The sequence below is a fragment of the Asparagus officinalis genome, chromosome 4 (genome assembly GCF_001876935.1).
Source record: "Asparagus officinalis chromosome 4, Aspof.V1, whole genome shotgun sequence".
Taxonomy (NCBI): domain Eukaryota; kingdom Viridiplantae; phylum Streptophyta; class Magnoliopsida; order Asparagales; family Asparagaceae; genus Asparagus; species Asparagus officinalis.
In genome coordinates, this window is record NC_033797.1 from 35,300,847 (window position 1) to 35,326,375 (window position 25,529).

At 35.5% G+C, this 25,529-nt stretch overlaps 2 protein-coding genes across 2 annotated transcripts; both read right to left on the minus strand.

Annotated features, from left to right (window-relative positions):
- On the minus strand, positions 9,768-12,755 carry LOC109838503. The gene is made up of 5 exons (XM_020406940.1): positions 12,444-12,755; positions 11,984-12,172; positions 11,703-11,906; positions 10,372-10,464; positions 9,768-10,286 (listed from the first exon to the last, which is right to left on the minus strand). The coding sequence occupies exons 1-5, from the start codon at positions 12,753-12,755 to the stop codon at positions 9,768-9,770; spliced, it is 1,317 nt and encodes a 438-aa protein (XP_020262529.1).
- On the minus strand, positions 12,848-15,885 carry LOC109838504. The gene is made up of 2 exons (XM_020406941.1): positions 15,549-15,885; positions 12,848-14,257 (listed from the first exon to the last, which is right to left on the minus strand). Exon 2 carries the CDS (start codon positions 14,243-14,245, stop codon positions 12,848-12,850), a length of 1,398 nt encoding a protein of 465 aa, XP_020262530.1. The 5' UTR covers positions 14,246-14,257; positions 15,549-15,885.

The following is a 25,529-nucleotide window of genomic DNA, read 5'->3' on the forward strand; positions in this document are numbered from 1 at the left end:
AGATGTCATTGATCTTACTTTGAGATATAATCTTTTGCAATCATAGCTCCACTAGTGATAGGATTTCAACCAATCCTAAATATCTATCCTACCCTTTTGACCCTAGCCCCATTACAACCAAATAAAAGACCTCATAATTTTGTTGCATGCATTAGTTTTTGAAGTGGTGGAGAATTGAGATGAAATGCAAGCTTATGGATTGAATACATCCATTCGGAAGAATTTTGAGCGATACAATCCCATCCTTAAACACATGAGAGATTGAGAGTCACTTATCCTAAAGTGAGGTCTACCAATTTAACTACCTGAAGGTCTCAATTTTAGTACTTCGGGATTGAAGCTAGTTACATGAATTTCTTCTTCCTACTTTGACTTGAGAATTGGATAGGATGAATATCCTTGACTTGTGATGCTTGTGATCGTAAATAAATTTTGAAATGTGATTTTGTTGAGAGTTTTGGAAATTAATTTGTTAAGTCCCGATGAAACGTATTTGTTTTGTGATATGTTTGATATTGGTTAAAGGATTAATGAGGGGGTGATCCCTACTCTATTTGGATTTTACTCCTCCTAATTTTTATTGTTTATTTGCTTGAGGACAAGAAAAAGTCTAAGCTTGGGGGAGTTGATAAACACGTAAAATATGCATTATCTTAGTGTGTTTCAAGCATGATTTACGAGTGTTTAATGCATATTTCGTGTTTAGATCGAGGATACTGCTGTGGTTTATGTTCTTATATGTAGGTATTGGCTCAAGATTGAAAGATTTGATGATCGTTGGAAGTTATACAAGAGTTTGAAGCAACAACAAGATTTTGAAGGCATAGTTCGAGAAGGAAACGGATGCACGAGTATGAAGAATTAGAAATTCAACCATGATGCTGTTCGAATCAAGAAAAACTCAAAAGATAAAAGTTGTAGATATCTTCAACAGCTTTCCAACGCAATTCGAATCACCTCATTTTGAGGTCGGACGAAGAAGTTACAGCCAAAATACCAAAACCTATACAAAGAAGCACAAAATCAGCAAAACAGCCCCTACCACACCCTGGTGTGGTGCAGACCACACCTGTGGCGCGGGAATTAGTTATTTTTTATATTTTTGGGGAAATATAAATAGATGTTTTGATTAGGGTTTTGGATATCTTTTGTTATGTTCTCTTAGCCATCAATTAGCAATTATTTTGAAGTTCAAGTATTGAAGAAAGACATTAATCTCTTGTACAAGATTGGATTGCAAGTTTTGATTTTGGATATTTCAATTGAAAGATGGGTTAATTCTTTCCTCTCTTTGATTTATTTCTTCTTATGATTGATTTGCATAATTATTTGATGTATTCTCTTATTCCAATTATGTGTGAGTAGATTTCTTGTCTAGGGTTGGGAAAGAACCCAACTTTTTGGTGATTGATGATGAATTAAATCTTTAAACTTAATTTCTTGTGTTTTAATTTTGTTGATTTGCTTGATCACCGTATTAGCAATCATAGGTAATTAATTGAAGGACTGAAAGGTAAAAATTAATACCGGATCCCTAGAAATTAAGCAGGGAACTCGAACCACGAAAGTAGGCTAGATTCCTTGGGGTTTTGATTAGGATTAGCATAAAGCTTAATGGGTTTAATTTAATCTTAATTCCACAAAAGTAGGTCAATTGAGATTAATTAGGCATGATCTTTAGACCTTGAAAGAGGCTTTAGATTAATTTAGGCTAATTCACCCTTTCTAGTTTAAACCAACACCGAGAACTAAAATAATTCATCATTGAGCATCAAAGTTATGGTGAAAACCCAATCCTGGTTTTTCATTATATTGAATTTCACCTGATTAGTTATTATTTTATTTCTTTTAATTTTCATCTCTTCTGATATACTCATTAGTTTAGCTAGTCGAATAACGTGAGATTTGGTAATTAACCCTAGTCCCTGTGGAATCGATCTTGATAGCTATAACGAGTCTGTGTGCTTACAGATTTTGCCCATCAATCTTACTAGGTCTAAGTTAACCGAGTAATTAAGTCCAAAGAGTATTTCCATACTTAATAACCTAAGCCCAATTAGGTAGGGATTCATTAGCCCAAAACTCATTAAATGGCCACCTGGAAAGGCTAAAGCCAGATGAAGTTAAACAAAACCTTCAAGGAATTAAAAGTTAAAATAAATTATACACACACACACACACACACAACCTTTATATATATATAGTTGTGTTTGTATATATATTCTTTAAAAATAAATTGATTAAGAGACTTGAAAATTGTTTAAAACAAACAATTAGCATGTTATTTTCAAAACTTTCAAATTAAATTTCTAAGTTAGACATAGTTTTGTATAACTATAATGAAAATATTTTTTAAAAGATTTACCTTAGAGTTATATGTAACAACGTTTTCTTGAGTAAAAACTAGCTTCAATTAGAATATTTAAATATATCAATTAAATTAATTATTCACTAACTTTTTTAAATTGACAAGTTGACCAAATTTTATGGGTATATTTACTGTAAACCCTCATGAAACTACAACTCATCATCTAGGGTAACCGAGGGGTTTAAAGGCTTGTTTTATACGCTAAATATAATTACGATTCCTGCAAAATTGAGTTAGGATTTTTCTTTCTTTTCTTTTTAATTTCTTATTTGATAGAGGACTAGTAAAAGTTTAGGTGTGGGATATTTGATAATCATATTACTATTATAATTTTATACCCCCATTATCTATCTTATTTAAATAAATATACCTATATTTTACCCTACTTTGTAGGTTATAAAGAATTGATGAATAAAATCCACAAAGAATCAAACTGCCTAATTTTTTACTATTTATTGAAGCCCAAATATTACAACAAAAGAAGACTTAATAAAGCTCAAGGATCCATGAAAAAAACGGGTCAAGAAATCAATAAAAATTCAAATATGTTGCAAATCAATCAGTCGGCCAACCGATTGGTTCACAACAGAAATAGATTTTTGGCTAAGATTTAACTCTCGATCTCTAAGCAATATCCAAGGTTTCTTATTCATTATTGTAGTCTATAAATAATGGTAGAGGGTGAGGGGTTTGAGTGTGAAAAATTATATAAAAACTTTATTTGGAGAGGAGAGTTACTCTTAATTGAGCAGACATTACAAAAATTATAAATTTATTGTAATTAATAAAAAATTACTTCTTCATATTTTTCTTTTCTATTCTTTATTTGATGATGAAGATGAATGTTTGCTTTCAAGAGGGTAGAACCCTCTTGCAATGTAAATTTTTTATTTTATCTTTTATTTTCTTATAATTTTTTTTTCTTATTTTAGATATTCAAGGGGCTAGAACCCTCTTATTTTAGATTTATTTTGATGCCTTATAGAGTAGATTTATTTTCATGCCTTTATTTTTATATTATTTTCTTACATTTTTATTTGGTAGTATAGATTATATTCTTACATAGTTTAGATTTCCTTTTACGTCTTTTCTTTTTGTTCATAGCTTAGATCTTTAATCTTTTTTTATTTTCCTCTTTATAGTTAGTTCTTATTTTCATTCTCTTTCTTTTATTCTCTCTTGTCTAGATTTTATTTCTTTATTTTTATTTTCTAAGATGTGGAACTAATTCTTATAGGAATTATAAAATTATATGAAACTATTTTAATTTATTTTATAATTTGTGAATTATTCTCTTATGCTTAAAATGATCATGTTTACGATATTCAACTAGAGAACAAATTGGTAGAAGAAAAATTTGATAATTTATACTTATTATGAGTGGTTTGATAGGTTATACTTATGAATTCTAGAATTAATATCTAGTTGTTATTTTTTTCATGAATGTTAATTTTACTTGGATGATAATTTAATATATTATGCTTTCCTTAAGTGGTTTAATAGTTTATGCTTTATAAATCTTAAGTAAAATATGACAAAAAGAGAATAGTTCATAATTTCTAAGTGAAATTGTCACGCCCCGGTTCCAAAATGTACTAGTTTGGAACGTGACTCAGCTGGCAATGTAACACTACGGTCATATTCACGCCTCTAACATAATTGATTGGCAAAATAAAATAAAATAAATGAATTATTACATCCTACCCACCTAAGAAAAAGAAATTTCGTCCTCGAAATTTATCCGATCATAATAAAAACTAAAAGTCACCTATAACAAAGAGATGCGGATAGCGTTGATGAATGTCATCCTCTCTCTCCCAGGTTGCCTCACTAGGTCCATGATGTCCCCAAGATACTAAAACAAGTGGGATAGTTCTGTTCTTGAGGGCCTTCTCCTGTCGATCCAAGATCTTCATCGGTCGCTCCTCATATGATAAATTCGTCCCAATCTGAAGCTCTGCAATGTCTAGGACATGGGTCTCATCTCGCACATATCGTCGAAGTTGTGATACGTGGAACACATCATGCACTCCATCCAACGATGGAGGCAAAGCTAGCCTGTATGCCACCTCTCCTACTCTCTCTAATATCTCAAAAGGACTAATGAAACGTGGACTAAGCTTCCCGCGGTAGCCAAATCTGATAACTCCTCTAGTTGGGGATATCATCAAGAAAACATGCTCTCCAACCTGAAACTGTAGAGGTCTCCTCTTAGCATCAGCCCAGCTCTTCTGTCTATCCTGAGTTGATTTAAGGCGCTCCCATATTGTCTTTATCTTATCCACTGTCTGCACTATCATCTCAGGACCTAGCAGACGCCACTCTCCCAAGTCATCCCAACAGGTAGGAGATCTATATTTTCTCCCATATAATGCCTCATGCATCTCAAGACGAGCTGTCTTCAGGAAAAATGCCTCTAAGAAACTCTCCCGGAAAGTCTCCCATGAAATCGGCCTAAGTAGCTTCTCCTCCTCTGCGTCCCACCATGTCCTGGCCACATTAATAAGCTGTAGCTACACTATATCCACTCGGTCTTCATCTGGTATCTTGGCTGCTCTCAATAGGCGGTCCATGGTCTGCAACCACATCTCGGCCTCATATCCGTCTTCAGTCCCAACAAAGTGTTGTAGGTTGAGCTTCCGAAAATCAAACACATTGCCCGGCCTTGCAACCTGCCGCTGCTCGTCCCTCTGGCGATTATGAGCTACCAGGTCCCTAATCGCTTCTGCAAGATCAGTTTTATCAACTTGCTGTCCCTCAAGGACAACTGGAGTAGGGGGTCGACGTTTTGGGGCCATAGTGATCACCCGAGATAAAATTGGTTAAGATTTGGACTTGAAAATCAAGGTATTAGGAGTCAAAGAACGTGTTTCTGGAAGGAAAGAACTCATTCTAACATGCTCTATTTTTGGCCCAGTCTAAGTTTTTACTTTTATACAGGATGAGACAACAATATCTAAACCTGGCTCTAATACCACTAAAAACCTTGTCACGTCCCGGTTCCAAAATGTACTAGTTTGGAACGTGACTCGGCCGGCAATGTGATCCTACGGTCACATTCACGCCTCTAACATAATTGATTGGCAAAATAAAATAAAATAAATGAATTATTACAGAAATTGATTACCGGATTCAATTCTAGATTCCTCATATTTCTAATTAAATCATTCATCTTTTAATTTCTTGATTTCTTCTTTCTTCTTAATATTTCTTTATTTGTTTCTTGATTCTGTTTTTTTCTATTTCTTCATCTTTCTTTCTCCCCTCTTAATCTATTTTTGTTTTATTTGTATATGGTCACAACCACTCTCTTTATCTCTTCACAACCATTTCTATCACTCCTAATTGTCACATATACAACTTAAGAACCAATTTTAATTATTTTCTACAATACTTTCCTCGTGGGATCGATATTTTTCTATATTATAACTTGATAGTTGTGCGTTTGTAACTTTGAATTTTATTTATCCCTTATCACCTCTAACTAAGGCAGAAGTATTCATTGAAACACGTAAAAAGAAGAAAACGTCACAAGCGAAGAAAACCATTCCAATGATAGTAGGAATATTTCGTTTCATATTATCATCTAATTTTCATATAACAGGCATAAAACCTTTTAACTAATTTTATCGCTGCAAATTGAATTCTAGTATTCACTTCTAACATAATCCCTTTAACTAATTGATTAGGAGGACATGTAACATGTTGAAATATGCGCCTACTTCTTTTCCTCGAAACCGTAAACATTGTAGCAGCAAAAGCAACCTGCAAACTCGCTCTTTTGGTTGTCTGATCCCTCTTCCCTGTGCACAAAACTATGGTTCCATTTAATTGTAGCAACAAAAGCAACCTGCAACACTTGCTCTTTTGGTTGTCTCTCTCCCCCCTATGCACAAAACCATGGTTCCATTTAATCCATAAATGGTCCTCCTTGTCATGAATAGCCCAAGTAATTTTAAACATAGCAACTTTGTTTGATTGATCAGCTTTAATGTAGGGTGCTTTAGAAGAACTCAAAGATCAATATGATGATCCATGGGATTTAGTCAAAAAGGATGAGCATCTTGGACGTGTACGCCTTAGGGGAATGGGTGTAACTCAAACTATGCTTCAAAACAAAGATAAAAAGATTGCGCATCCATATGATCATTTTCCAAAGTCCGTTGTTCAAACAATATCACAAAAGATTGGGAAGGAGATTACGAAAAAGTTTGAAGCACAGAAGGTAGAAACGCTTCAAGGTTTTGCTGAACCCTTGACAGATATATTCAGAGAAACAATTGATCCTTCTGCTATTGTAAGGCCTATAACACGCACAAGCTCTCTTGAGGAAGCTAATAATGCTCCAGAAGATATTCATGCTTGCTCCTCTAGAAACAGTCATAATCCCTGACACAAGGTAATTTTTACATTGTACTTATATATCTTTTCTACGTGCGTGTTTGTTAAAGTGAACTTTTTGATATGAAATGCTTAAAAGAATATATATATATATATATATATATATATATATATATATGATGTGTGTGTGTGCTATAGAGGAACAGTTTAATAACCGTTCCATTAGGTACCCTAATGCAACGGTTTAGTCTAATGTGGCGGTTTATTGCCACCTAAGACTATGGTTACCATAGCTAAAGCAACGGTTCATTTTAATGAACCGCACACAAGCGCGACGATTTTCCTGACCTAAGGCAGCGGTTCTATTTTTGTTCCTAATAGCAGCTTTTTAATCCTAAGGCAACGGTTTTAAAAGACCTAATGCAACGGTTTTAAAAGACCTAACGCAACGGTTTGGATTGAGCTATCGCAACAGTTTTGGTCGAGCTATTGCAACGGTTTTGATTGAGCTATTGCAACAGCTCTAATTTGGTTGTTCTTGGTTCCCTACATCAAAATCATATAGTATCCAATTACCTGGACAATCTTTTTAAGAACATGGCCAAATCAAACTTTAATACACAATATCAAAGTGAAAATGTTAAGCATAACCATAACGATAAGTGCCAACATTCAGTAGTATAGTATAAAAACTACAAAATATTAAATCCACACTACCAACATTTCAACTCAGAATCTAGCTATCATACTATTAATGAAACTAAGCGGTCGTGCTCCTTTGAGACAACAAATGCATGGTCGTAGCCTTCCATGCTATCAGGCAACTGCGCATATGCTTTCTTTTCCTCTAAGGGCAACTGGAAAAATTCTTCAATGTCAGCCTTCAATGATTTGATCACGACATCGGGCACCCCATGATTTATAAGCTGAAAATGTCAACGTGATAAATTAAGAATTTTAACCAATCATATTTTGAAGCATTCAAATGAGACTAAAGAAAATGTTAAGAGAAATTAATCAAAGGTATGTAGGAAAAGAAAGCATATGCGCAGTACTAACTAGCTAGCTACAGGATATTGACAATTAAATATAACTAACAATAGCAGACATTGAAGAATATCAATTACTTAATTACTTATCCAGAGGGGTTAAGAAAGATTGAAGCTGGTCTCTATTTATGATGCAACTTATATTATAAACCAGAAACTTTTCTGAACAGGCATAAGAAATGGAAGTTCATTCGATGAAACGCCTAACATATAAGGTATAGAAAAAGAAAAACAAAAAACCAATTTTAAGGAGTATCGCCAGTAACATGTGGATTTAATTAGCAATCTGTTGGTAGGTGTATCATCACAGGTCGGTCACTCCAAATCTCATCTTAGCGTAAATAACATAGGTCAAATACATACTGGTTTGGTTAGACGTATGATGGTGCATGTGTCACTTCTCCTTTCTGTTCACATTAAATTTGCATATGCTTTCTTTTCCTTCTTCTTTTCTAAGAACACAAGCTAGCTAGCTGCTAGCTGATGTAATGTAAAAGTTAATAAGACTTATTATTGCATGTGGGGTAACTAAAAGACAATAAAAAACAGAAAGGTCTCTGCTTCTTTTTTCCTTTTTACTTGACTCATCATGAATCTGATGCCCTTGATCGATCCCCATGTTATTCTAACTTGGATTTTGTGAGAGGAACTCCAAACCAAATGACCTCTCTGATTCAAGTGTCCAGGCTTTCAAGCCTTGCGATGACAAATATAATGACTATACTCCTTGCCAAGATCAAAGACGGGCAATGACCATTACTCATTGAAAAAACTAATTGAAACAAGGAAAGACACTAATAAATCCCATTACTAAAAAAAGTATATGAATCAGTATAGTCCCCAACCTTGATGTTGGAATGAATGTAAGCTTTCCTTCCTCCCTCTATGATTTTGCAGATAAGGCACATGACTTGCATTCTGTAGATAACTATGATAAAATAAAAGGAAAAAAGGAAAAGATTGTCTTTTAGTTGAGATGCTTGAATCTAAAGTCACTGGATCCACAACATAATAAATATTAAACTCGGAATTAGAGGTAAAAAAGCATATGCCTTTCCTTTTATCTTATATATCAGTCTCAGCAACATAGAAGAATATCCGTATAATTTCAGAACTATTGTCAAGTATAAATTTGCAAGAGTTACTACAAAATAATCATCTTTATCTGTCTTCTGTTGTACTAGCTTGGTCAATCACACACAATTAATATGTGTCTCCATGATTACAAAGATAATTAAGGGATGAGGGTATTCCTAGCGTATCTTTTAGTAAATGTCAATCTGGGAAAATACTAAAATTTAAAATAAAGCCATTAAGGGACCAAGATGATGGAAATTTCTCCGGATTTTTACTAAAAACATCCGACAAAGTTTCAGGATTGGTGAACTTATATAAATGCTCTATGATTGGGTTTCCAAAAGAGTCAGCAATTATGGACCAAGCAGAGGATTTCTCAAGCACACAACTCACTGAAATCATTTCAGACGTTAACTCGTGTCATTTATTTGAGCAAAGAGAAGAGGTGACACTTCAAGCTCTTTTTATTTTTCAAAAGCATATTGTTTATTCATCTAAAAGTATTTCACATTGCATTATTGAAGTGAACACAGTAGATGACAGTCTCCAAACAATTTCTCATATATTTTTGGCTCGTGTTCCTACTTACCCCATAAAATATTATATATATATGTCTCTTCTTAGCCTCTAAACACCCAAGTCCAGTAAACACCCACTTCCAGCTACAGTGATTTCTGAATCCTAAGTCCAGGCAATAGGAAATCGAAGAAAACAAACCAGAAAACAAAACAGAAAACAAAACTTCATAAAACTCCTCTGCTACAGTGATTTCTGAATGCAAAACACCCACTTCCAGCAAAACCAAGGCCAGTAAACAAGCTCCAACACAGGGAAAACCAATACCAGGCCATAAAAACCAAGAGAAACAAAAACCGAAAGCCATATGCCAAAAAAAAAACAGATTGTAACATACATGTAAATGGTACTTACCTTCAACTCTTGTGTGTTTGCAAAGAGCATGCACTATCATGATCTAGAACACTGGCAGCCTCTTCAGGAAGTCTAGTACGCGCTTTAAACCTCTCAACAAAGCTTGGACTAACCGAACGTCCAGTTACTTCACTCAACATCTCTGCAAATGTTTGAATCATACTTGCAGCTTGAGCTTCTTGATGTTTCTTCATCTCCTCTTGTTGAGTGGCCACCACCTTCTTTGTTATTGCTTGAACAATTGACTCAGGGACTAGATCACACGGATCAATGGTCTTCTCCTTATTGCTTTTTAGCATGGTTTGAGTGATCGCCCTTCCCCGAAGACGCACACGTCCAGGATGCTCTTTTCTATTGACTAGATGCCATGCATCTACACTTTCTCCTTCAGTTTGTTCCTGAGTTAGCTGTTCCAATGTATCAATCATTTCAAGTGTTTTTTCTGGTTGTGCTTTTTTCTTCTTTTTACGAGTCTCTAGAAACACTTCTGCATCTGTTGGAGGCCGGTTCAATTCCTTTTCCTACAACAAAACAACATATCAGTCACTTAGCCAGTCACTTAGCCATTCATGCACTGTCTAAATCATAGATAAACATCATCATTACCATATCTCTGCGAATTCTTGCGAAACTTTTTGAACCCGCTGTGTGCAAGAGCGTTTGATTGTTACGACTTTCCTTATTCTTTTCACTTGCTTTCTACATGATTATAGAACTTCTAATAAGTAAATTGCAACAATTCGGAGAGTAGAAGGCAGAAAATTCTTTATGCTCACAAAGATATAGCCTTTCCAAATTGCAGCATATGAACCTAATCATGTAATTCAGCAGCAAAGTTCAGTAGTGTTCTAAATATGCAAAAACTGGATAGAGTTGAGCGTATCAGGCGTAGAAAAAGTTTCATGCATGCAAAGATACTAAATTGCCTTCTAAATTGCGCGCAACATACTAAATTTATCTACTTCACCAACAAAGTTCAGTTATGCTCTAAATATACAACCTCAAGGCTGTTTCTTCTTTCTATCGTTTAAAATCAAATCACAACAAAGTTCAGGTAAGCAAGTGATTGGAACTTTAGCAATAGAACTGATTCATGTTATGTTTGCAGCTTTTCAGGTTAAGATATAAAAACAAATTCCAATGGATATTGTTAATTTGGTACAAGCAGAAGATTAATTCATAATTACCCATATAAATATCTATCTCTGCAGAAAAAAGGAGATCAATAATTTTTAAGTTCTTTACATAGAATATCGTAATTACCTGTAATAAAGGTGACAGTAAATACTTGTTTCATAGTGCATCCTTGGAAAATGATCTTATCTAATTGACTTATGGAGCTATAAATCCACTAGTTGGGAATTCAACAATTTGCCTAGATTAAATAATGTTTCTGGTGTACAAAATTATGATGCTTTGGCAAATCATAATAAACTTTGTATTCATGAGTAGCTGTACTCAAAGACCTAAGCATGTTAGTTTAGAGAGCAACCACAACTGTTAAAGCCAACCATGCATCAAGACAACATTATGTTTAATAAGTCAGCATGACTTGATACACGCTGAGAATCGTATAAGTAAGTTGCATTAAAGTATTCCAATTGTCAATATAAAAATCTTTAATACCTACAAGAACTCAACGAGTATTTGTATTCAACGTCAACTTCAAGCTCGAGCGAATTATGGATCAAGGGGCTTTTGGGTTTTTATGCAATAGGACCATCTGTGTGTTGCGTGAATATATCCTGATTCCATTGCTTTTTAATGGCTAAACGTAATATGACCACCCTTAACTTTGGATGATTAATGGCTAAACGTAATATCCCACTAATCATTTTCTTAACATTGTGTTTGAAACTGAAACAATAAATTAAATATTTCTACCCTTGCAATTTGAGAAACAAAACAATGATATTAATAGAAAATTAAATTCTTACCCTTGCATTTTGAGAATGCCAAATCTTTAGTAAAGCTCTAAATTGACCCTTGGGAACAGTCTTGAGGCGATTTTTCCATCTTTCTCCATCATTTTTCAAACTAGTAAAGCATTGACGTTTCAACAAGCACTTCCACCGCCTCCATGCACTATTAATTGTTTGCAAGGTCCATTTTCGTCCTGAATCGGCAATTGAATACTTCTCCTACAATGACATAACAACATACAAGTTAAAATCTACCTTGTCATTACACAAAATGATTTTTTTGTGCTATATCATACCTTCACATATTCCCACAAACTATCTTTGTCTTCTTCCCCAATGTCATGCCAATTCTTATCTAGTGGTGTTCGTCTTGGATTTCTTCCAAGGGTACCCAGAAAACTACTAAGTTCATTTAAGATATTGTCTGTCGGTCCAATAGGTACCCCAAACAACCTCCATACTTGGAAATTGTCAACTTTTATTTTCTAAGTAAATTGCAACAAGAGAAACTATATCAGAGTAATATAATTACATAACATAAACATTAGAAACACGTCTAGGCATAGTCCTTCTCAGAGCAACTGAAAGCAAATACTGCATGAGAAAATGAGCATCGTGTGTCTTATACCCTGATATTTTTTTCTCATTAACATTGACACACCTCGAGATATTTGATGCACAACCATGCGGCATTTTAGCATTTTTTAACACACCACAAAATATCTTTTTCTCCTCTATCGTCATCGAAAAACATACTTTAGTGAATGTAAAATGCCGACCATCGGCTGACTTGGTTGGGTGTAGATCTCTTCTTATGCCCATATGCTGCAAATCAAAACGAGCTCTGACATGATCCTTCGTCTTTTCAGGAATGTCTAATAATGTCCCAATTATATTATCACACACATTCTTCTCTATGTGCATTAAATCCAGCAAGTGCCGACATGTATTCTGCTCCCAATAAGGCAAATCAAAAAATATTGACCTTTTTTTCCATGGACAGCCCTTTTCTAATTTTTTCTTTTGTTTCTTCCCAAAGTCATTAACAAAGCCACGCAATTCCTCCATAATCTCTATCCCAGATAATGATTCAGGTTTTTTTCCTAACTCAACATGGCCATTAAAGTTTCTTCTATTTAACCGCCATGGATGATTATCACTCAAAAATCGACGATGACCCATGTAACACATTTTCCTACTGTGTATTTTAAATATTGTGAACAAGTGTCATAGTTGCAGCAAGGACAAGCCAACTTCCCTTTAGTACTCCATCTGGACAACATTGCAAATACTGGAAAGTCGCTTATAGTCCAAAGTAAAGCTGCACGAACATAAAATGGTTGTTTACTTGAAGCATCATAAGTAAGCAACCCGACTTCCCATAACTCTTTCAAGTCATCAATCAACGGTTGCAAGTAAACATCGATATTATTCCCAGGGGACTGAGGCCCTGGAATAAGCAAAGACAACATGAAATATTCTGGCTTTAGAGACATCCAGGGTGGTAAATTATAATTTATCAAGATCACCGGCCATGTGCTATGCGAAATGCTCATAGTCCGAAATGGATTAAACCCGTCACTAGCCAAGCCCAGCCTCACATTACGAGGGTCTAGTGCAAAATCAGGATGATTGGAATCAAAATCCTTCCATGCTTTGCCATCTGCTGGGTGCCTTAGATTCCCATCCTGGAGGCGCTCTTTTGCATGCCAGCTCATGGATTCAGCAGTCTGAGAACACATGAATAGTCTTTGAACTCTAGGTTTTAAAGGAAAATATCTTAAAACCTTGGCTGGAACATCCTGCTTATTTGCCTTCCATCTACTTTCACCACATTTACTGCAAGCAACTTTTTCTCCATCTTCTCCACGGTAAAGCATGCAATCATTAGGGCAAGCATGTATCTTCTTGTAATCAAGGCCCAAATCCATCACAATTTTTTTAGCCTCATAATAAGACTTTGGTAGATTTATTTCAGGAATTGCCTCTCTCCATATAGCTAGATAATCATCAAATGCCTCGTTGCTTAGGCCATGGATGCACTTGTGAAGATACAACCGGATGATAAAAGAGAGTTTAGAAAAAGTTTTACATCCTGGAAACAACTGCTGCTTACCTTCATCAACTAACTTATAAAATTTCTTAGCCTCCTTAGTTAACCTTTCTTCATGGTCACTTAGGTCATCTTCTTGGTTCACTGGAGACTCTTCTGCTACATCTCTAAATACATCATGCAATAACCCATCCATGTTGTCTTGAGCATCATCAGCAACATCATCAACTTCTTCATTATTGTCATCAACATCCATCCTTGATGACACACCCTCTCCGTGAAAGAACCAATCATAATAATTCTCTACAAATCCTTTGACAATAAGGTGATCATAAACAACATCACGACTATACCAAAATCGATTACAGCAAATGCGACAAGGGCAACATATTTCATCCCCAACTGCTCCATTAGCAAATGCTCTCTCAAGAAAGTCATTGACATTATTAATGAACTCCACACTCACTCTAGGAGCATTATACATCCAATCTCTGTTTTCCGCCATTTATTATATATTCTGGAGAAAGAAAAAATGATTAACACTATTAATAACTACATATAAATATTATGATTTATAAAATAAAAAATCAATCCTCTTGTTACCATTAATAGCAATATATTCAATCAACATTCGTGCGGTTGTCATGCCATGATTTGTATTTGTAAGCGGATCATATGCTAGTTTAATAAAAAAAGATTATAAATGAAAGTAGGTTAACCCCATAATTAACTTGGACTGTAACTGGACTAAAAAGATATAAAAATTCTATCTAACTGGGGGGGAAGGTCACATGCAATATGCACAAGGAACAAAAGATGAATGCTATGCACTTGAAATTGGCAAGTCATTATAAGGAAATAATAGTATAAATCTTGCTGCAATTTTCTGCTGCAATTTTCTGAAGATTATAGTATTTGCATCATTGGTTCTATAATCTAATTGTACATGTTTTTGTGTTAATAAAGAGTTAAAGAGCATTAATATTGATTTCAACATTCAAGCTGTAAGAGCTCTGGATCTCTTCCCGTGAAGACCATGGCATGATGCTCTGGAGTGGACTAGTTGATAAGCTCGTTGATTGGACAAGGCTATGCAAATTGTCAGTTACTTAACCTGCTCATATGCTCCCTTCTAACCTGGTCATAAGGCAAGCTTTTATCCTTTTAATATCCTAAGCTTATCTGCATACTCTGATTTCTCTGTTGGTATTGTACGGGCTTGCTTACCAATTCATGCTCGCAAATGCAAATGTGCAGGCAAACGCAAATAAGCTATATTGTGTCAAATATGATTGTTTCTACCTTTCATTAAGCACTACGCTTTTTCTGGTAGATTTTCTGCCTTTAGCGTACCAATTCACTATGCTTCAAGAATCAGCGCGTGCACCTCTTTGCAGTTTCCAATTTTCTTAAAAGATGCTTTATGTTCTCTTTTTAAACAGGTCCAAAAAGTACTTAAACCTCACTTGCAATTTAACTAAAAGTTAGCAAATTATAGAAGGTAGTCTGTAGGATATCCATCAATGTAACTGAATAAAAGATGGACTGTAACTGAACAAAAAAATGCTATGTAACTGAACAAAAGATGGGAATCACATATATAGGAAGGTTACTAAGAAAATCATACATCCCATATAACTGAACAAATTGATGAAATTTCTTAATCCTGAACAAATTTCTTAATCCTGGAAATGATCACAAGTTACAGACAGGAGGGTTACTAAGAAAATCATACATCCCATATATAGCATAACCGTAAACTTCTATCAAATTTTCATAAAAACTCAAAGTAATCACGTGCAAAATACCTGACTAACTCCCTTCAAACGCAAGACTAGGACATTTAAGAGAATGCAGCCATCAGCTGCAAAATTGATGAAATTTCCGGGCTTGATTGCTGAAAACACACTCTAGAAAGCTCCCGTTAGCGAGATCTGAGCTCGATTTCTGGAGAAAACCCTAGAAAACAGGGAGGGAGAAATTACCTGAAACAAGGGTAGCTCGTGACAACAAGCTCGACAATGATGAGATCGGAGAGGATATTGGAGATGATATCGGAGAGGAAAACGGCGACGAGCTTAGTGATGAGATTGGAGATGAGATCGGAGAGGAAACGGCCACGACGATTTTAGGGTTTTTTTTACGGTGATTTTTGGGATCGGAGATGATATTCTTCGTTTAAGCTGAAGGGGTTAAGAAGGACAATGGGCTGTACAAACTTAAGCTCCTGAACAAAGCCCACAAACAATTATTAAGTCCAGGAATAATTATTAGGTCTATGGCAACGTTTTTCATTAAATGTTGTATTAGACACTGAAAACTGTTACGATAGATCTCTAACGCAACAGTTAAAACCGTTGCGCCTTAACTTTGCTTAGATCAATTAGTGTTAGTGTGATGTAGGATCAAGATTAGGCACATCACTCCAGTTGCTTTACCAACTGTACCAAGGTCGCCATTTCTCTCTCTCTCTCTCTCCTCTCTTCTCGTATATATATATATATATAAAATATATATATATATATTATATATATATATATATATATATATATACTTAATATATATTATAATATAATTATATTTATAATCATATATGTGATGTTGGTGTTTGTGTGCGTGTGTGTTGTATGTGTGTGTGGTTGATATTTTGTTAGAGCAAAACAAAATTATTGCCTTTGTTAATATCCACATGGAACTAAAATGAATAGTTGTTGTTAAATTGCATCTCCTACTTATTTGTTCATTGAATATGTTTGTTTTATGTTTAGCTTGCATATCAACACGGCCGCGTGTCACGCGCTGATTCTTTCACACAAACCCTTTGCTCGAACCGCGAGCACATAGTCATCTTCCCCTACTAGAATGGCTAAGTCAGTCTAATCCCTCAAGCACTCACTCAAGAGAAGGGAAGAGATCACTCAAGAGTGGAAGTGGAAGCTATTATTGCTTTATTACTTAGCAACTCTTGCTTTATACAAATGAAATGCCTTAGCCCCTATTTATAGGCAATGCTAGCTTACAATGGATGGCTATGATTAACCTTCTAGATTGTTCTTATAATCAATGGCTAAGATTGAGTCTCTAGACTCTTCTCCTAAAATATCTCCCTAGATATTTACATGGGATTTTCTAGAAGCTTTTACAAGGGTCCTTAGATATTTTAATGAGACTTCCCTAGAAGCTTCTAGATACAAGATATTTATCATACCTTTATTATCAAAGAAACTCTAAAAAACCCTAGGATCTTCATGGACCCAACCATGAATAAGTGAGTCCAAATGCACCCAATTGAGCCAAAATGGGGCGGTTCGTGACATTCTCCGCCACCTATCCAAGCGTGCCCTCATCGCTTAGTCTTCTCTTAGCAAAACTTCTCGATCAAGTCTTCAAACTGCCACAAGGATCGTGCAGGTTCTCAACTGTTCTCACTATCGGGTAAGCCTTTCCACTTCACAAAGTACTCTAACCTCGGGTGGTTGTTGGCTTTACGAACCGTCCTATCTGCAAGAATTTCTTCGGCCTCCTTGTCGAACTCCTTGCGAATCCCTGTTAGCACTCGACTAGACTTTCCTTTATCTGGATCCTCCGTATCCTGATGATATAGCTTCAACATACTCACATGGAAGACCAGATGATACTTCACGGTTAGGGGAAGCTTTACCCTATAAGCTACGTTCCCCACTTTCTTCTCGATCGGAAATGAGCCCTCATACTTGCGTATCAAGCTCTTGTGTAGCCCTTTATGTCGATCCAATGTAGAAAGCTTAACAAGGACCAAGTCTCCAACTTGATACTCCATATGCCTTTGCTTCTTGTCGGCCCATTTCTTCATCTTCTTTGCCGCCTTGTTCAAGCACGAGCGTGCCAATTCATTCTGATCGTGCCAATTCATTCTGATCTTGCCACCCCTTGGCAAATCGGTAAGCGGCAAGGATATTTCCCTTATAACCTATAACAATAGCGTTTGGAGTGAGTGGTTGCTGACCTGTGATGATCTCGAATGGGCTTCTCCTGGTAGACTCACTGCTTTTCAAATTGTAGGAGAATTGGGCTATGTCCAATAGCTTCGCCCAATCCTGCTGGTTGGCACTCACATAGTGTCTCAAGTATACCTCCAACAAGGTGTTTACCAGCTCCGTCTGGCCATCTGTCTGAGGGTGAAAGCTAGCGGAGAAGTTTAGACCTGACCCCATGAGTTTGAAGAGTTCCGTCCAGAACCTTCCTATGAAGCGGCCATCCCGATCGCTTATGATGGACTTTAGTAGCCCCCAATACTTCACCACGTGCTTCAGAAATAGTGGTGCCGCTACCTCGGCTGGACACTTAGCTGGGGCTGGAATGAAAATACCGTATTTAGAGAACTGGTCAACCACCACCATAAGAATGCTGCATACATCTGACTTGGGTAGACCCATGATGAAGTCTATGGAAATACTTTTCCAAGGTCGCTCCGAAATAGGTAATGGTTCTAACAGTCTGGCCGACGTTCTCTGCTCTGTCTTGTCTTGTTGGCACACAAGACAAGTCTTCATGTAGGCCTCAACATCATCCCTTATGTGAGGCCAATAATACGTCTCTTCTACAAGAGCTAGAGTTCTGTGCACATCTGGATGTCCCGCCCATTAAGAGTCATGACATTCTTTAAGGATCTCCCGCCTTAGATTCCTGAACAATGACACATACACATGCCTCCCTTTGGTATAAAGCAGGTCTACTTCTAGCAAGAACCTTCGAGCCTTACCTTCTTTTGCGTAGTCCACCATGTTCTTGGCTGTAAGATCATGAGACAGACCTTCCTTAATACGATCAAGTAAGGTGCTCTGAGGTTGACTTATCATAGCAGCAAGTTCCGTCTTCCGGCTTAACGCATCTGCCACTAAGTTGATTTTTCCCGGTTTGTACTCAAGCACATAGTCAAACTCTGCCAAGAAATCCTGCTATTGTGTCTGCTTAGGAGATAACTTCTTCTGAGTCTGGAAATAGCTAGTGGCCACATTGTCTGTCTTCACTATGAATTTATACCCAAGTAGGTAATGCCTCCAAACTCTGAGACAGTGGACCACGTCCGTCATCTCTTTCTCTTGAACGGTGTACCGCCTCTCGGTGTCATTTAACTTTCGACTCTCACTGGCCACGGGGTGTCCTTCTTGCATCAACACCCCTCCAATTGCTAAGTCACTCGCATCAGTGTGCACTTCAAAGGGCTTGCTGAAGTTGGGAAGAGCGAGAACTGGTTCCTCTGTCACAGCTCTCTTCAAAGCTTCGAATTCCCTCTAGCATTTTGAACTCCAATCTCATGCCTGATTTTTCTTCAGCAAGTCTGTCAGGGGAGTCGCCAATGCTGAGTAGCTCTTTATAAATCTTCGGTAGTAGTTCACCAAGCCCAGAAATGATCGTAGCTCTGTTACCTTGGTAGGAGGCTCTCACTCTAGTATGACTCGTACCTTAGCTTGATCCATGCGAATTTTGCCTCCTCCAATGATGTGGCCTAAGAAGACCACTTCCTCCTTGTAAGCGTCGGAATGCCCAACGTGTATAGTTTGTAAAAGAAATTCAAAATGATGCTAGTATCCATCAGAGAAATAATAATATTTGAGTAGGCTAATCTCTTCTTGATCAAGCCGTAACACCAATCTCAAGAAGAGTAGAGCAATCTCTAAATATTTACTCCGGTACATATTAGTATCACTTTGTTTGTAAAAAAATTTTTAGGAGGTGCATGCTTCTAGAAATTTATTTCTTTCTGTTAATTACTCTTGTTGAAAGAAACCCCTGATTAGTAGAAAGCAAAAATTAAATAGACATCAAGAATCAAATGTAGAGAGATATCAATTTTATTATATTTCTAATGTATTACAAAATTGAAGAGAAAGAAGATGGGATCTTGGGTCTCCAGACAATGTTCTGGAGCCCTCCACCCTTTCAAAAATAAAAAAATGCAGAGGACCTTGTCGTTGTTGTTTTAAATTCTAAGTCTCTCCTTCTTTTCAATTTCTCTGTCTTTTCTCTATCTTTTATGTTGTTCTTTTTTTCATTATCTTTTTTCTCCTTTCTCGAATGGCAAATGAGGTCTCAATTTATATAAAAAAAACAAGGGGAAGTTATCGCCAGGTGTTTAAAATGGATTGGTGGGTGAGTTATTGTAACTTCCTCATCGAAACTTCCTTATCAAGATTGTTGCGTTCGTTTATCATAACGAACATCTTCTTTGCTTTTCATTTCTCAAGTGCCTATCTGCTTATCTTTCATGTTTCTAAAATAAGTGTATATGGAGAGCCCTTATCCCTTTAAGTTGAAATAAGGTTCGTATGAGGGTGGGTATTCTCGAGCTAAATTTTATAGCTAAGGCTTATGATCACATGACTTTTAAATTTACATGAGGTGCTGTCATCTTCAACTTAATTTTCATTTATACAAGGTACTACACCTCACATTGATTAGGATTTGTATGAGGTACTGATGTCATCCTTAACTTAATTTTCATTTATATGAGGTACTACACCTCCCATTGATTTTGATTTGTATGAGGTACTGCGTCATCCTTAACTTAATTTTATTTATGCAAGGTATTACACCTCATATTGATTTTGATTTGTATGAGGTAATATCCCTCATATTAGTTTTGAATTTTATGAGGTATTATCATCCTCACATTAAATTTCATTTATAGGGCTTGTTCATATAAATTTTTTTTATATCTACAAATTGCCGCACTTGGCTTACGTGCTCGGTTTTTATTAAACCAAGTGCGTGAGACCAAGTTCTTTTTTTTAATTACTATTATGCTATGAAAATTTTCTTCTTCTACTTTTGTTTTATTAAAAGGCTTAGGATTTAGCTCACTTAATTCAAATATGATGAGTCCTTATCTGATTAAAATTATTAAATTAGTAGGAGATAGAATCCAATTTAAAAGGGATATCAACAAAATTTAAGATAGAATCCCAACAGAATTTAAAAAGGAAATCAAATCCTATCCCAATTAGATTTCTTATTGCTATGTATATGGGTGTACCTCTTTTTAATTGATATTAGTTTGTTTGAGAAAGAGTACATGTAAACATCCTTCTTCTTTTTTTAAGGAGAAAAAAAATGGGTACTGTTCATACCCGTTTACTGTTCATCCGTTCACATTTTTTATTGTTTGCCGATCCATGTTTTTCCTGTTCACATATACATTTTACTGTTCATCTACTTGAAGTCATGACCTTTTTTGTATTGCTGATCGCGGAAAGTTTCTTCTAATTGGTAATTTTGTAGTGTCGTTTTTTTAAACAATTTAAAAAAGAAAATATATACTACAGTACCAATTGCTACATTATCGTTTTTTAACAAACTGCTTAAGTACCGATTTACTATTCATCTGTTTGGAGTCATGACTTTTTTTTTCATTGCGGAAAGCTTCTTCTAATCGGTAATGTTGCAGTGTCGTTTTTTTAATGATTTTTTAAAAATGAAAATATATGCTACAGTACCAATTAGCTACAGTACCAAATTTGCTACATTTTCATTTTAACAAATTGCTACAGTACCGGTTTGCTAATAATAACTGCAGCATTTTTTTTAACAATTTGCAACAATATCTAATATTTGTAATCTATCCGTGTCACTTTTTTTTCTTTAATTGCATCCAATTTCATTCTTTTTTTTTTCAATAAGACCCCTTGTTCTTGAATTTCTTTAGATTTGTCTTTTTCTTAATTCTGTTTTTTTAATTTGTATTATTTTTTTCTTAATTCTGATTTTTTTGGTTTATTTTTTTTCAGTTCCCATTGTTGATCTACTATATACATTATCAACTACCTTTTTTTTTGCCACAAGGTAATAAATTTTCCTTTTTTTTAATTGAACGTGATTAAGTATTAATAGTTGATATTCTTTGTAGGTTTCTTGAGCGCAGTTCGTGGAATTACGGTGAGTCTTTCTTTCAAATTTTGATATTTTAAAGTATATAAAATATCGTAGCCATATTCTTATTATTGATGTCAATAGACTTGTTTACATGCACAAGATGTTACAATCATCAATTACAATATTTGAGGCTTATGTGTGATTACAATTGTAGTAGGATATGTTTGCCCCTTTTTTTTTAAGATGCATCAAGATGTCAATTTAAATTAAATTTTAGAAATTGTAGCCTTATCCTTTGTTTCAAAACTTTATTATTAAGGTCACATGGGGTTCAAGTACGGAAGTCAAATTCCAAAACGGAGGACCATGCACCTCGAAAGCTTCACACTTCGAGAAATTTTTTTGAGACATGGGCCATAATACAGAAAATATATTTTAGGAAACCCTAAGGCCTCACTCCTCAATGCAAAATAGATGAATGTAGTCTTAATTCATAAAATAAATTCAAAACCATTAGTTTTTTTTTCTTTTGTTTCAAAAGTTTATTCTCAAGGTGCCATGGGTTCAAGTATGGAAGTCAAATTTCAGAACAGAGGACCATGCACATCGAAAGCTTCATGCTTCGAGAATAAAATTTTTGAGGCATGAGCTATGATACAAAAAATATATTTTAGGAAACCCTAATGCCTTGTTCCTTAATGCAAAATAGATGAACTTAGCCTTCATTCATAAAATAAGTTCAGAAACTTTAGGCTTCTCTTCACTGTTTTAAAAGTTTATTCTCAAGATGACATAGGGTTCAAGTACGGAAGTCAAATTCCAGAACGGAGGACTATGCATCTCGCAAGCTTCATGCTTCGAGAATAAATTTTTTTGAGGCATGAGCCATGATGCAGAAAATAAATTTTAGGAAACCCTAATGCCTTGTTCCTAATGCAAAATATATGAACTTAGCCTTCATTTATAAAATAAATTCAGAAACTTTAGGTTGCTCTCCTCTGTTTCAAAAGTTTATTCTCAAGATGACATGGAGTTCAAGTACGGAAGTCAAATTCCAGAACTGAGGACCATGCATCTCGCAAGCTTCATGCTTTGAGAATAAAATTTTTGAGGCATGAGCCATGATGCAGAAAATAAATTTTAGGAAACCCTAAGGCTTTGTTCCTTAATGCAAAATAGATAAACTTAGCCTTCATTCATAAAATAAATTCAAAAACTTTAGGTTGCTCTCCTCTGTTTCAAAAGTTTATTCTTAAGATGACATGGGGTTCAAGTATGGGAGTAAAATTCCAGAATGGAGGACCATGCATCTCACAAGCTTCATGCTTCGAGAATAAAATTTTTGAAGCATGAGCCATGATGCAGAAAATAAGTTTTAGGAAACCCCAAAGCCTTGTTCATTAATGCAAAATAGATAAACTTAGCCTTCATTCATAAAATAAATTCAGAAACTTTAGGTTGCTCTCCTCTGTTTCAAACGTTTATTCTCAAGATGACATGGGGTTCAAGTACGGGAGTAAAATTTCAGAACGGAGGACCATGCATCTCGTAAGCTTCATGCTTCGAGAATAAAATTTTTGAGGCATGAGCCATGGTGTAGAAAATAAGTTTTAGGAAACCCTAAGGCCTTGTTCCTTAATGCAAAATAGAATTTCATGCTTAATTCATTCTTATAGATATTAATTATAATTTTAATTATTTTTTCAGATGTCTCATTCAAGTAGTGTTTCTGTTGGGGGTAGCCAACTAGTTGAAGAAGCTGAGTCCCATAAATCTTTGTTATTGATGATTTCCCTATGACTTCTCATTTTTATGAAGATGAACCCATCGATTTAAAGTTAGAAAGACATGCTCCAATGACATGTGCCTCTTCGACCATTATGAATTATCAGAAAGCACAAGAATTATCCGAAGATCTTAATAACTCAACTCGGGCTTTGATTGCACATTTTAGATGGGGACAATTTATAAAAGTCATTCATACTGCCTCCGCCTCTACTCTCACTCTCAATCCTTGTAAGAAAACTTTCAACCCTTGTACAGAGACTTTTCTCTCAGGTTCATTGACATGTTTTGCAACCGAACTTATCGCTCGAAGTAAAGGATGGGGAATGTAAGAGAAAATAAACATCTCATGATTGATGGATATAATGACTGGTGCCTATATATATTGTAAAAATACACTGATGCTTTAGAACGTCTTAACATCTACGGCGCTATACTTTCATCTCTTGGAGTTTATTATATTGACTTTCAGCTTCTGCAATCTTTCTTAGAGTGTTGGGATAAAGATCGTAATGTATTTGCTACAAAATAGGGAGATCTTTCTATCAGTTTGCTAGATATAGAGAGGATTGGGGGTCTTCCTATTCAGGGACAAGTATATGATGAATATGTTAGAAAGACATGCTCCAATGACATGTGCCTCTTCGACCATTATGAATTATCAGAAAGCACACGAATTATCTGAAGATCTTAATAACTCAACTCGGGCTATGATTGCACATTTTAGATGGGGACAATTTATAAAAATCATTCATATTGCCTCCGCCTCTACTCTCACTCTTAATCCTTGTAAGGAGACTTTCAATCCTTGTACAGAGACTTTTCCCTCAAGCTCATTAACATGTTTTACAACTGAACTTATTGCTCGAAGTAAATGATGTGGGGATGTAAGAGAAAATAAACCTCTTATGATTGATGGATATAATGACTGGTGCCTATATATATTGTAAAAATACACTGATGCTTTAGAACGTCTTAACATCTACGGCGCTATACTTTCATCTCTTGGAGTTTATTATATTGACTTTCAGCTTCTGCAATCTTTCTTAGAGTGTTGGGATAAAGATCGTAATGTATTTGCTACAAAATAGGGAGATGTTTCTATCAGTTTGCTAGATATAGAGAGGATTGAGGGTCTTCCTATTCAGGGACAAGTATATGATGAATATGTACCCACAAATGAATAACTTGAAGATCCTGAAGTAAAGCATGGTCAACCCCTCAAAGCAGTGCTGAATTGTTATCAATATCTTAGAGGTATTAGTCCTGTAGACAATGTTTCTTTTAAAATGTGGATGGAATTTTTCTTTCATGGGCAACATCATAAAGTCAAGTCTAAAGGAAAACATAAGAGCAAGTCTTTTGATAGTATTCAAACTTTTGGGAAGAACACACCACTTGCACCTTTTCTTACCTTATGGTTATGCAAATTTGTAGTTCCTTATGACTTAACCTATATCAGACCCAATGTGTTCGTTGTGGCGGCAAGAATGGCTGATAGTAGAAAACCTTATTCTTTGGCTGTTCCGGCGCTCTGCACTCTTTATCGAGAAATTAACTATTGGGTTACAGATCACTTGGCAGTATCATGCAATTGGCCAGTTCATTATCTGGTTGGATGGATTTCCTAATATTTTCCTAATTATATGATCGGCTACCTGAAGATGACATTGAAAGGTAGTTTCTTTCTTCAAATCATAGATCAGATACTCCATTACTACTGCAAATTTCAGGAGTAGAAACTTCAGGGTCCCCTTATTCTGCTAAAGAGGCTACGAACTTTTTATATGAAGGAGATGATAAAAAACTTAAATGGAGACCTTATCCACTTTCGCATTCTTCCAACCCCATTTCCCTTGTGGATATATCGAAGCAAAAGATATCAAGTTCTCATTTTTTAATTTTTCTTTTAATTCGCCAAGGTATCCTTCCTCTTAGGATGGGAAAGAGGCTCTTTACTGAACCATATAATCCTCATATCGCCAAGGTATCCTTCCTCTTAGGATGGGAAAGAGGCTCTTTACTGAACCATATAATCCTCATATGTTTTCCTGTCAATTTGGTTATGATCAAGGAGTTCCTGATCTTAGTTTGTCATGCACACGTATTGAAACATCCTTACGCATGATGTACTGCTATTGGAGATTTTTCTT

Excerpts from the sequence above, each read along its gene's own strand:
- LOC109838503 (XM_020406940.1), bottom strand. The coding sequence starts at position 12,755 with ATGGAGGAATTGCGTGGCTTTGTTAATGACTTTGGGAAGAAACAAAAG. Across the intron at positions 10,465-11,702 it reads GGCATTCTCAAAATGCAAGG|AAAGCAAGTGAAAAGAATAA; the intron begins GTAAGAATTTAA and ends ATAATCATGTAG. Across the intron at positions 10,287-10,371 it reads CAAGAATTCGCAGAGATATG|GAAAAGGAATTGAACCGGCC; the intron begins GTAATGATGATG and ends GTTTTGTTGTAG.
- LOC109838504 (XM_020406941.1), bottom strand. The coding sequence starts at position 14,245 with ATGGCGGAAAACAGAGATTGGATGTATAATGCTCCTAGAGTGAGTGTG.